This window comes from Mustelus asterias, chromosome 9, assembly GCF_964213995.1.
Source record: "Mustelus asterias chromosome 9, sMusAst1.hap1.1, whole genome shotgun sequence".
In the NCBI taxonomy this organism is placed as follows: domain Eukaryota; kingdom Metazoa; phylum Chordata; class Chondrichthyes; order Carcharhiniformes; family Triakidae; genus Mustelus; species Mustelus asterias.
Window position 1 is genome coordinate 121396478 of NC_135809.1, and position 14026 is coordinate 121410503.

The 14026-nt window shown below is 42.9% G+C and overlaps 1 protein-coding gene across 1 annotated transcript in view; it reads right to left on the reverse strand.

Annotated features, from left to right (window-relative positions):
* The window catches only part of ano1a (anoctamin 1, calcium activated chloride channel a), a 236639-nt gene that overhangs the window by 47219 nt on the left and 175394 nt on the right, over window positions 1-14026 (reverse strand). Inside the window, exons 17-21 of the mRNA XM_078220984.1 lie at window positions 9797-9871; window positions 6991-7192; window positions 4541-4652; window positions 3616-3673; window positions 2731-2831 (exon numbers count right to left, since the gene is read on the reverse strand). Coding sequence (XP_078077110.1) covers window positions 2731-2831; window positions 3616-3673; window positions 4541-4652; window positions 6991-7192; window positions 9797-9871 — 548 coding nt within the window. The remainder of the gene's footprint in view (window positions 1-2730; window positions 2832-3615; window positions 3674-4540; window positions 4653-6990; window positions 7193-9796; window positions 9872-14026) is intronic.

Below are 14026 nucleotides of genomic sequence, written 5' to 3' on the forward strand. Positions count from 1 at the left end.
GAGTCAGTAGCTAAAGGACAGATTTCAGATAATTGGCAAAACAGAGTGGAGGTGAAGAATTTTCAGATATACTGCAGTTGCGATCTTGAATGTACTGTCTGAAAAGGTGGAAACAGTGGATTCACTTTTAATCTTCAAGAGGGAATTGGATACATACTTGGAAAAGGAAATATATGTAGAGTTGTGAGGAAAGAGTTGGGGAGGGGGACTAATTGGATAGTCCTTTCAAATTGGCACAAGAATAGACCAAATGGTCTCTTTCTATGCTGCAAAATTCTCCGATATGGTTATGGCATGAGGAGAGTAGGTTATAGCTTTGTCTGATGGTTTTCAACAAGTTCAAGAACAATGCAATGAAGCACAATGAATCTACTTGGCTCGATGTTATCTTGTGGTTTTTCCCTGTCTGGACAGTGACCCACTCATCTGGTATGTGAAGAATGAAGAAATGAGAAATAATGCTTTTTAGGTTAAGTATTTTTCTTGTTCAAAACGTACTGATTTAATTGTGAGTGCTGATGATATCACAGGAACTGGCTGGGCCAGGTCACTGTTTGGCAACCAAAGTTGAAACAACATGCACAAGGAGACCAGATTCCTCAGATGAGATGAGCGGATGTTACATCAACTGCTTTTTACAATGATGCTCTATGACTCTCAACCAATTTCTCAACAATTTGTCCATTCTAAACAAAACTATCTACCAATTCAATAAAATGCAAAAAAACAAAGCTGATAAATGGCCTTTCGTAATTTACAGAATACTGCAGTGCAGAAGAGGCCCTTCAGCCCATTGAATCTGCACAGTGCATGAAATACCCTGACACGCCCACCTAATCCCACTTGCCAGCACTTGGCCCATAGCCTTGAATGTTATGGCGTGCCAAGTACTCATCCAGGTACTTTTAAAAACATGAGGCATCCTGCCTCCTCCAACCTCCCAAGCAGCGCATTCCAGACCGTCACCACCCTCAGAGTAAAAAGGTTTTTCCTCAAATCCCCCCTAAACCTCCCACCTCTCACTTTTAACTTGTGTCCCCTTATAACTGACCCCTCCACTAAGAGGAACAACTGCTCCCTATCCACCCTGCCCATGCCCCTCAATCTTGAACATCTCAATCAGGTCACCTCTTAGCCTTCATTTAATAGAAGAAATCTTTCCATATAGTTTGAGTTGGAGGTTCAGCAAGGTAGAGCATCTGTCACTGACCTCACCCCCACACCATCACAAATCCCAGATACTTACATAATCAGGACAGGAGTTGTGTGGCTTCGGCAGTGCAGTAAGGACACCCAAGTCATGGAAGGTGGCACCTTGCTACTTCAAGACCAAAAACCAGATGGGGCCAAAGGAAAAAGAGGCAATATTCTCCATTTTTCAGACAAGAGATAATGGGCTACTTAGAAACTGCAGTCACTCAGTCACCAATTGCTATACACTTGTGGATGAAAAGGCCCCAATGGGACCAAAGCTTGCTTTTACCAGATTGTAGGTCCCACTAGACGCAATTCCCAGGTTTGCCTTCCAGACAGTCTCTTTATATCGATGGATCTAACAGCACCCAGGTTGCACTGAAGTTGTAGCACCAACCCAAATACCATGGCTACCTGCTCTGGAGAATTCCTTCCCTCCCTTGAAAAGCACTAATACAAATAGATGACATTCGACACAGGACTGTGGAATTTAAACTCACAAATACACTATTTCAATAATTCATGGTGGTAAATGAATTATGGCGAGCTCTGCAAATGAATTATGGATCATATGGCAAGGCCCTTCAATGCATGCCCTATTTTGACTACTTCAGCCAAGTATTAAAATGATAAATTATGATGGACAATTAGCTTGTTGATGTGGCCATCAAACCTCTTCTTTTGTTCCATACCCCACAATCTGTCAAGTCTCATGGTCAACTTTATAAAAGATATGTATTTAATTGAGTATAAAGCATACCAAAGACTGATTAACATATTGCTTTTGGTGGCACATTGGAATAGAGATGCAACTTGGGTCATCATGCAAAATGGATAGGGTCACCTCTTTCACTGTATATACCCGAGCATACAACAGTCAGTCCTATTGACTTCGGTGGAATATGAGGCAGGGTGTATGACAGGAGGCCAATGTGATAACATCCGTTAGGTGTTGTTGCCTGAGAGCAATTTCTATCCTATTAGCACTTGGGCGGCATAGTGGTTAGCACCGCTGCCTCACAGCACCAGGGACCCTGGTTCGATTCCGGCCTTGGGTGACTGTCTTTGTGGAGTTTGCATGTTCTCGTAATGTCTGCGTGGATTTCCTCCAGGTGCTCTGGTTTCCTCCCATAGATATGCAGGTTAGGTGGATTGGCCATTCTAAAATTGTCTGCGAGTGTCTACAGATATATAAGTTAGGTGGATTAGCCATGGCAAATGCACAGGGCTAAGGGGATAGGATGGAGGACTGAACCTGGGTAAGATGCTCTTTTGGAGATTTGATGCAGACTTGACGGGTCAAATGGCCTCCTTCTGCACTGTAGGGATTCTATGATACTGGCAAAGGCCAGATAACAGGTTGACTGCCTAACCTCATAGCATGTACATGAAGCATGTGATGCGGACTCCAAAAGTTTGGAAGGGAAATAACAGCTATCAAAGAAATATACAAAGAAAAAAACATGTCCTTTCAAGCAATTTATCCACAATCTTATGTCCTTCGCTAGTACGTCTAGTATATAATTCAACACTTACGGAATGCCTATTTCAAAAATGTTGTTCTGAATCAGTTGTTTGCCCAACATGATGATGCTGAGTTGAATGCAGAGTTCCATCAAGCAGCCTCCAGGAGCACACTGGACAAGAAAGACAAGAGTCAGTTATGTCTTGGATTTATAATAAGAGTTTTAACAACACCAGGTTAAAGTCCAACAGGTTTATTTGGTAGCAAATGCCATTAGCTTTTGGAGCGCTGCTCCTTCGTCAGATGGAGTGGATATCTGCTCTCAAACAGGGCATGCAGAGACACAAAATCAAGTTACAGAATATGGATTAGAATGTGAATCTCTACAGCCAACCAGGTCTTAAAGATACAGACAATGTGAGTGGAGGGAGCATTAAGCACAGGTTAAAGAGATGTGTATTGTCTCCAGACAGGACAGCCAGTGAGATTCTGCAAGTCCAGGAGGCAAGCTGTGGGGGTTACTGATGGATGTTGGGTTTATGTCACACTATCAGTAACCCCCACAGCTTGCCTCCTGGACTTGCAGAATCTCACTGGCTGTCCTGTCCGGAGACAATACACATCTCTTTAACCGCTGCTTAATGCTCCCTCCACTCACATTGTCTGTATCTTTAAGACCTGGTTGGCTATAGGGATTCGCATTCTAATCAGTATTCTGTAACTTGATTTTGTGTCTCTGTATGCCCTGTTTGAGAGCAGATATCCACTCCACCTGACGAAGGAGCAGTGCTCCGAAAGCTAATGGCATTTGCTACCAAATAAACCTGTTGGACTTTAACCTGTTGTTAAAACTATTACTGTGTTTACCCCAGTCCAACACCGGCATCTCCACATCATTGGATTTATAGGCCAGCTTTAACCTGTATTTATATTTGGGGGAAAAATAAATTACTTGCCTCTTCCATTCTCATATGGGGAAAGATATAAGTATATTTTCCAGGTCGACCTGCGAACCTGGAAGAAAATAATACTTGCAATGAAAAGATACAATGTCAAATGATAATATCAAAAAGAGTCTTAAACCAATATTCATCTTTGAGTTTAAGAGCATTAAATGCTCATTATAAATTGATTTTCATCTCCACCCATCCATCCCAATCTCAATACTGTTCCTTCAAAATTATTCATCCGTGGGATGTGGGTGTCACTAACAAGGCCTGAATTATTGCCCTCGAGAAGGTGGTGGCCTTCTTTAACCAAGCAGTCTGTGTGAAGATACACCACTGTGCACTTGGGGAACTCCAGGGTTTGAACTTATCAAAAAGGAATACATACATTTCCAAGTCAGGCTGGTACAAGGGGAACCTGCAGGTGGTGGCACCCACCTTCCACCCACTGCCCTTCCAGATGGTAGAAGTTGAGAGTTTGGAAGGTGCTGCCAACAATGCCTTGATGAGTTGCTGCAGGGCATCCCATAGATGAAGAACACTGTTGTCATGGTGGACTAGAAAGTTGATTAAGCAGACTGATTTGCATCCTGGCACTCGTGTCTCAAATGTTACTGATCACTGAAAACCTGAATATTGTCCAGATCTTGCTGCACATAGGCACCGAATGCTGTATTACCCGAGCAATTGCAAATTGAGCTGAACACTTTAATCAGTGAACATTCCCACTTTCAGACATAAGACAGCAGGAAGTAGCTGAAAATGACAGGTCCCAAGATACTGCCTTGAGGGCACAATTTTAAGATTTCACATTGGTTGGTGATGTGGTCAAAAGTATTCTGACTATACTGGACTTTTATTGTGTCACTAAGTTTTAGCTAGGTTCCATCACACAGTGTGGTGTTCATGTGAAAGCTGTACCCAAATCACTCACCTGCCTTTGAAAAATGCAACATAAAAGATTGGAGTGTAGGCATTCACAAACTTCAGCAGAAAAGCCTTAAAAATTAACTTTTCTTCAAAATTTTTATCCGTTTTGGGAATTTCTGTAGTGGGGATAGAACAGAAATTGAGTCAATCTTTGGCAAACAAACAGCAATTGATGGTGTCTGACTAATACATTGCTGCAACATCTCACAGGAACTATTCCAATGTTCTCCTGGCCCAGCCTCCCACAGTCCACCCTCCATAAACTTGAGAGAGAGAGAGATATTTCTGCAATGTGCAAACAGTAACTAAAATTCAACTAATCTCGGAGTCCAATCAAGTTAATTCGCCATTAAGAAACACTGAAGCCTTAAAAGGAAAACGCTTTGGGCGGAATTTTCCCATTCCTCACCCATCCACCATCCCCCACGGGTATCATAGCAGGTGGGACAGGACCATGCAACGGTCCATCGACTTCAGGCATGATTTTCCGGTCTTGGGCTGAGCACAATTGTAAAATTGGAACTCTTCTCTCAATTCCAAACCACCTGTCAACAGGTGCTAGAGGGAAGACAGTGGTGTAGTAGTAACGTCACTGGACAAGTCATTCAGAGGCCCAGGCTAATGCTCGAGGAACACTAGTTCAAATCTCACCATAGCATCTGGTGAAATTTTAATTCAATTAAATCTGGAATCATAATGCTAGTCTTCGTAATAGCAACCTTGGCCATCGATCTTGTGAAAACCTGTTTCACTCTGGGAAGGAAATCTGCCATCCTTACCTGGTCCGGCCTACACACAACTCCAGACCCACAACAACGATTTGACTCTTAACCCTTTGTCCCTCTGAAATGGCCTAACAAGCCACTCAGTTCATAGGCAATTAAGGATGGCAACAAATGCTGGCATTGCCAGTGAGCAGCACGGTGGAAAAGTGGTTCAGTACCAGGGACCCAGGTTCAATTTCTGGCTTGGGTCAGTGTGTGGAGTTTGCACATTCTCCCCGTGTCTGCGTGGGTTTCCTCCGGATGCTCTGGTTTCCTCCCAGTCTGAAAGATGTGCTAGCTAGGTGCATTGACACGAACAGGCGTCAGAGTGTGGCGACGAGGAGAATTTCACAGTAACTTCATTGCAGTGTTAATGTAAGCCTTACTTGGGACTAATAAATTAAAACATTGCCAGGATGCCTACATCCCATGAAAGAATAAAAGGAAAAAAATACAATGTGAAGAGCAACTAATGTTGGAGAAATAAGAACCGAAGAACATTCATTGTGGGTCCATTAATCTTGGCATGTTGTCACTACCGAGAGCGAACATAACTACACTGGGGTGTGTGGCGTGGGGGGGGGGGAGGCTGAAAAATAGCGTACAAGTTGTGTCAAGCCAATGACAATCTATCAGGTTTTATATCTGACTTTGTATATACTTTTAAAAAAAATAACTAAATCATAAGCAGCCAAAGGCAGAACAATTTTTAAGTATCAAATGACTTGCGCATTTAATTGGAGACTGTCACAATGCTTTACATCTGGCGTAAACCTTAAACTGATTGAATGCATTAAAATAACTTGTTCAATAACAAATCATCTGTCTGCATCAGGATTGTTTGAAAATGAGGTAGTGGAAAGCAAATTAGATGACGAATTCCATTCTTTTACTGAGCAGAAAGTGACACAGTAACAGGCCAGTCAGCTGCAATGAGATTGCACTGATATTCAAACTTTGACATGTAAATAACTGATCCGACACTTTTGTATCTATGATCCTCAGAGATATGGCTTGCAACAACTGAGTAGGGTGGGAGGGAAAACAAACGATTGCAACATGATCCTTGGAGAATATCAACCACCAAATGTGCCAGTGAAGGAGATATGACAAACTAAAGGCAACATTTTTGACAAGTAATTAATTTATGAGGTGATACTAGGCTTTGGGGAACAAGAAATATGATTCAATTGTTCTAGAAGAAAAGAAGTGGCACGGTGGCAAGAACTGCTGCCTCATAGCACCTGGGTTCAATTCCAGCCTTGAATGGAGTTTGCAGTTTCTGCCATTATCTGAGTGGGTTTCCTCCAGGTGCAACGGTTTCCTCCCACAGTCCAAAGATGTGCCCATTAGGTTGATTGGCTGTGCTAAATTGCCCCCTTAGTGCCAGGGGGATTAGCAGGGTAAATATGTGGGGTTACGGGATAGGACCTGGTTGGGATTGTCGTCAGTGCAGGCTTAATTGGGCCAAATGGACTCCTTCTGCACTGTAGGGATTCTATGATTCTAAGCACAAATGCATCGAGCTGAATGGTCTGCCCTATTCTTTAAACTTCTGTGCTTTCAGACAGTCCGTTAAGAAACCGCAAACCTCCATTTTGAAAAGTGTGTATCTGAAACATTAAGTTAGTGCATGTCCTCCAAGCTTACTGTGGATAACCAAGGGTCGCATCTTTAGTTCCATTCTTACCAATCACTGTCAGCCATCTGGCAATGGCACCATAGACTTCATCCAGAATGAGAATGACCACCAGATTGATGATAACTGCGGTAGCCGTGATGATGACTCTGACATTGGCTTTGGCGTAGGGGTCAGGGCTCACAGCTATGACAGCGGCAACGGAGATTCTGTACATGATCACTCCAAAGACTATAGCAAACGTCAGACCAATCTGGAGGAACAGACATTTCTGGTTAAGTCTGAGTGTCTCAGAAAAATAAAAAGACGATAAAGATCAACAAGTGATATAGACATGTGGCAACAAATACTAGAGACGAGGTCTGGTTGCTATGTGTACAAGTATGCGGAATATATTTATATTCATTAACAACCACAGGAAGTGCTGCACTGATATTCAGGATGAAATTTTGTACAACAAATAAAACTTTTCACTTCTTCACAAACCAAATAACACCTTATTTTGAAATTGTATCAAACACACGAGCACTTTGCATCTAATTTTTGAAGTAGGCAAAATTAGCAGCTAACACTTCAGAGAACATTTCACTAAGTATTCTACAGCAGATAGAAACCTTGTGTCGGAACAGATCACAGAAGACGGATGGGAAGAGGTTGTCTGGTAATCAAGGTAAAAATGAAAATCTGAAGGTTGATCCGCAGGTTTTGAAAACCAGCAGAGCCAGACAGGGGTAATGGGGATGTGGCTGGTGAGGATTCCAAACGCAGAGAACTGGGTGACTTGCTTATGAAGTGGGAGAAAACAGGGAAGCATCGGACAAGTCCAGCCAGGGGATTGCAGAACAAAACATGATGTGTTTTCTGTAATCAAATGGGAGGAGGCGGGTGTGGATGTGAAAGAAAATGCTCTCGGTGATGGATCATGCTCAGGTAAGTACGTGGAAATGACATTCAAGTCATAAAGTGTGTGACTTTAGTGGATTCAACAGGGGATTGCAGTGAAAGCTCGGCACAACATCGTGGGCCGAAGGGCCTGTTCTGTGCTGTACTGTTCCAAGTCTAAGATTCATGTTCTCGTTACTGGGGAGAGTGCTCTTTTGGCAGCTGCAGTAACAGATTACTGACCACAGTGCGCTCAATTGTTGCAAGGGCTATCAGCTTTGCCCCTTTACATTTTGTTTTATTTTATATATTAACATTTTTTACTCCATTCTTAAAAGTTAAAGTCAATGCTCAGAGTGGACCGGGCAAACCCAAATCCATTCTTTGTTTGCTCCAAATACCAAATTCCAATTGAATCCAATTCATGGTCCCCACAAGAGAGACAAACAAGATCCAAGCTGAAAGATAAGGCACTGCACCCCATCGTGGGTTTGATCTTTACATTTGTTTGAATTGCATCTTACAATTTGTATTAACACAAACACAAAGAACAAAGACCAGAAAAGACTATTTAGTGAATACAATTTCAGAAATACTTTTTTGTTTTTACAGTATTCAATTGCATAATCTTTTTGGCTCAGCTATCCTGCTTAGCAAATTCTTTCAAACATTTATTACTCAAATTTATTGTAATATTGGTTTTTAATTTTGTTCTTACCAATTTTCTATGGTTCCATACTACAGCCTTACTTACCAGCAAAGACCATGAATACTATCTATATGCACAATATATGTCCATCGCAATGAGGTCTGTCCAATTGTTTCCAAATGGTCAAGGTTCTCTCACCCTTCCTCATTGCTTGTCTCTATTGTACTTGGGGACCAGTTTTGTTGTTCTCCTCTGCATCAATGCTCAGATAGTTTTTCTTTTATGGCATGGTGGACAGACCAAATATCATGGTCGAAGGAACCAGCTCTAAATATCACGGTGGGCGGAAACATACATCAGTTCAAATAGTGTCTGGCTGAAGCATTGAAATATCATAAGATTAAAAGTTTTGTACTCTTCTGCTGTAGCTGCATATTGCAGCATTCTAAATCATACGCTTCTAATGAGGGAGTTTTGATGGCGTAGATAGGAACAAAAGGCATTTCCAGTAAAGGGTCAGTAACTGAAGGACAGATTTCAGATAATTGGCAAAATGCGGAACAAAGATTAGGAGAACTCTATTTGTTGTGCAGTGAGTGGAAGAGTGGTGGGGGCAGATGCAACAGCAACTTTCAAAAAGGGGATTCGCTAACAAGTGAAAGAGGAAATAAAATTTTAAAAAACAAATCGCAGGAACATGGAGATAGAACGGAGTGGGATTGATCTGATCGCTCTGTCAACAAGCCAGCACTAGCACAATAGCCAAACAGCCTCTATCATATCATTTTAATAACTTTAATAGGGGAGGCGATGGCCTAGCAGTATTATCGCTAGACTATTCATTCAGAAACCCATCTAATGTTTTGGGGACCCAGGTTCAAATCCCACCTCAGCAGATGGTGGAATTTGAATTCAATAAAAAAAATCTGAAATTAAGAATTTACTGATGACCATGAAACCATTGTCGATTGTCGGAAAAACCCATCTGGTTCACTAATGTCCTTTAGGGAAGGAAATCTGCCCATCCTTACCTGGTCTGGCCTACATGAGACTCCCGAGACATAGCAAAATGTAGGTGACACTCAACTGACCTCTGAAATGGCCTAGCAAGCTACTCAGTTCAAGGGTGACTAGGGATGGGCAATCAATGCTGGACGGCCAGCGAAGCACATGTCCCACTGATGAATACAAAATGAATTTAAAAAACACGACTCATGTGCAATGGCACTTTGAATACGCATAATGTTACAAGGTCCCATAATAAACCATAACTTCTTCTGTAATACAGAATACCAAGACTTGTGAAATATTTGCTCATTTTCATACCATAAATAGAACTGCAACAATATTCGTTATGTAGGCTGGGGTACGATCCCTCCAAGTCAGCTTCTCCTTTTCAGTCTAAATATAAGCAGAACCAGCAAAGAAACAGTTAATCCTTCAAGGCTATCTTTCAACTCGAAGATGTGCTAGACGCTTCTGCTCAAAATAAGTCCTTATCTGAATTATGAAGTCCGTCAGATTTCACCTGGACATTAGTTATAGAGTATTAGATACAAATGACATGCCCCTTGGGAACTGTGCACCAGAACTAAAATCAATGCTCAATTTAAATGATCTACTCTTCCATTCATGGAACTTGCATGGCAACCACACATTCCCGTGTCTCTATAAAACGGCCTCTTGACTGTAATACTGAAAACAAATTTTAAAAAGTCAAGAGTGGAGAAGTGAAGGGTGAAACAGATTATGGAGCTTTCAGCACTGAAGCCAGTCAACAGGCCAACTGGTATTTGTTCTCCAGAGGAGTCTTCTCCTACCCTGCTTCCTTTAACCTCCACCCTACATACCCTTCTATTCAGTAACTTCATTTCACCGTGATCTATGCTTTAGCTTGTTTGCGCCACCTTATAAAATGACCATGTCGTGATATCACTCTTCATAGTGAAACAAACTGGTTTTGGATGAACATCAAACCAAGAATCAGATTGGTGATCGGATGCTAGAAACACACTGAAGCACAAGTTGACACGCCAGTCATCGTGAAGGTGAGCTTAAAAACAAAAAATATATACTGGGCCATTTGTAATGTGGGAAAGAATTTGTCATCACTGAAGGGTCTCTGTATATGCAGAGTATTCGGTCAGGCGTCCTCCATTGCTGGACAGAGCAACCCACAATCTGCAGTATAACTTGCGGCTTATCCACTGTGCAACACTTTTCGTAGAACAGTTATAGAAAGTTACTTTTGAGTTTTTATGTGGGGCAAGTATTCTTGCATGATGGACAAGAAAGTATCTGGAGCCAAATCACTAATACAGGATGCATCCTTACCTATCTAATAATAGACAGAGAATCTCCAGCAATGGCTTCTCTACCTGCTCCTACATTTTCTTCCCGAGTCTCCATGAGGAATTCGTCCCTTTCCACCAGTAACTACTTAGAAAAAATCATTCCACAGATGTGGATTAACTTCTATCTGAACACTGATGATACCCAGCGCATTCTCTCTCTACACCCCCACCCCACTGCTTTTGAGCATTCAAAGTGATTGTCAGGATCCAACCTTGCATGGACCGCATTTACCTCCAGGTGAATGTCATCTTCCTCCAGTTGTGGATCATCACCTCTGGACTGTGCCAAACATGTCATTCCATCTCTTTTTCCAACCACTGTTTCCGGCTGAATCACTGCTGGCAAACTCTTATACCTTCATGTTGCTACCTCAGTCCAGAGGATTTGTCCCAACTTGGGACAAGCTCATTAGCTCTTTACAGTTCATTTTTAGTGTTAGAGGAATATCAAAACAAAATGGACAATTAAACTAAACGTTTTACACTTCTCCTAAGGCCCGTCATAGAATCATAGCGTTTTACAGCACAGGAGGCGGCCCTTCGGCCCATTGGGCCTCTGCCAGCCACCAAGTACCTATCTATTCTAAAAATGCAAGAATCAAAAATTTAGACGGTGGAGTCCCATTAACGTGATTCATTGGTTTCTTCCCACAACTTAGATTCTGAAGTTGTGTTGCAAAGCTTTATTCTGGAACATTCCTTTTAAATTCACACATGAAATTAATTTAGAAAAAGAGGGGAAGTTGAAAGTTTTTGCTAATAACTGGAAAATATGGAAACACATGGTCAAGCATTTACGGTTCAACTGGGAGGTTGGAGGAAGTGAGGGAAGATGAAGTAGATACCGTAAACAGCTTTATGCCATCAATACGGAAGTAAAATAGTCAGGATCAGCTGTCTGTTTTGATGCTCCCCATAGCTAGGCTACTCCTAACCTTTTCTTGTTAACTCAGATAGCATTCAAATTCACAGATATTAAAGACAAGACAGTGAAATGCGACTTGGGAATGAAACTGGGGAACAAATACCTCTATTAAATCTGCTAGATTGGTTACTCATTATTGCTTCTTTGTTTTGGAGTGATAAAGCCTTGTACTCCACAGTTTGAAGTTTTATTGCTTTGAAATAAGCTAGTGACCAAGAATGTTTCATTCATAAAGCCATTTTCATTTAAAACTGAATGCCCTCTGCATGCAAAGGGTGGAATCTTTTGGAGGGAACGGGGGTCTCAATCATTGGCTAGAGGAAGTCTCACTGCATCTTGTGCCAGCCTGGCCTTCCACCAGGATCAAGGACCTAGGGGCAAAAATTCCACCCGCCAAGAGCTTCTGGCCACTCGGAGGCTGACCATTCTTTTATACTCAGTAATGCCACTGGGATGCCGGTGCTACGCCCACCTGAGGCTTTAGAACGAGGGGCCCGGGGGGTGGGGGATGGTGGCTTTCAGCTGACCAATGCTGGGTCCCTTGGAACAGGCACTGAGCGCCTTCCATGGGTTTTTTTTGGCTTGGATTTAAATCAGGGTGGAGGTGGGAAGGTGGCAGTGTTCACACTCACCACCTGATTAACTCCTCACCCCAAACTCACCATGCGGGAGGCACAAGATTCTACCCAAAGTTTTCCATCCTCAAATTGTCCTGATGCCAGCTGCTGTGCCACTTTCCTTCAGCGAGGAATGAAATAATTTAGACCATAACTACATTTCATGCCATTCAACAGGGAGGGCATAGACCTGATCCCAACAGCCAGAGATGCAACAAGCAATTGCCCGTTGGCCATTGTTTCCCTTCCATTCCCAATTCAAATGCTTTCAACTTTGTGCATTTGAATTACCCACGAGTTCTGCATCTCATTCAACCAACTTGGCAAAGTACTGTAGGAGATGTCACATCCAACCTACGGGAGAGATACAGGGCAACGGATATATGCTAGTGTCATGCTCTACAAAACCCTTCTCTTACTGTGTTGAGTTTTATATTCCCCCAGTGTGTTTACAGACGGCTCACCATGTACTATGTTTTTTGATGGCCTTCTCACCAGGCTCCTGAAATTGTATGGTGAAATGGGTGAACCCCAGGCCTGACTGCTCACTCCAGTGCCAGTTGATGCCCTTGATGACCAATTAATGACCACTTAAGGGCCATTTCCCACCCAGCCTCAATTTTGAGGCCAACAGGAAAAGTTCAGGAGGAAGCCCGAAAAGTGACCCTGCTCAGGCGAGAAGGGGTACCTCCATCAACTGTCTCCTTTCATCATTGGGCTCCCGCCGCATTCAAGGCTGCCCCCTGCAGGTGCTCCCTCCCCTCAGTGACCTCTCCAATACCTTCACCCTCTCCTGGGACTCACCCCTCCCCTTTCTCTCCCCAAGCCCCCATACTTAACTGGTTCTGAACAATGGGGCTTGGAGACTGCTTGAGGTTAGATTTCTTCGAGGGGTGAGAGTCCCATCTCCAGACAGTGAATGCTTGTTGGAGCTTTAAGTTGCAGCCAATATTGGTGGGGATGCATTTGTCACCAACTTCTCAGATGGCCATGAAGGACATCCCACCATCCTAATAATCCTGTCATTTAATCCCATCAGAACATACCATTCCTTTCCCCCTCAGCTGCTTACCCAGCTTCCCTTTAAATGCGTTTTGCTGTTCGCCTCATACTAATCCTTAAAGCAATACACCACAATAATCTCACCACTTTTTGGATAAAGACATTTCTCCTGAATTCCCTGTTGGATTTATTAGTGACCACCTTGTATTTGTCGTGTCTAGCTTTGGCCTTCCCAACAAGTGGGAACATAATGGGAGAGATTCTCTGGCCTCCCTGCGGCGTGTTTCTTGGTGACAGGATCTTCTGGTCCCGCCGCTATCAATGGGATTTCTCATTAATTCCATCCCATGCCACCTGCGCCGGAGGGGACACACCGTTGGCAGAACCAGAAGTTCCCGTCGGCATGAAGAGCCGAAGATTTTGCCCAATATCTTTTCCCCCTCCACTTTAACTGCATCTTAAAGACTTCTATTCGATAACTCAGGTTCACCTTTTCTGGAGAAAATAGCCACAGCCCGTTCAACCTTTCCTGATACTTTGTGGGCAGGATTGACCAGCCACGCTCACCCCAAGGCCAGAAAATCCTGTCTGAGTCAACGGACCTTTGCATGGCCCATGTCCCATCCGCTATGATTCCTGTGGTGGGCGGGATGGGAAA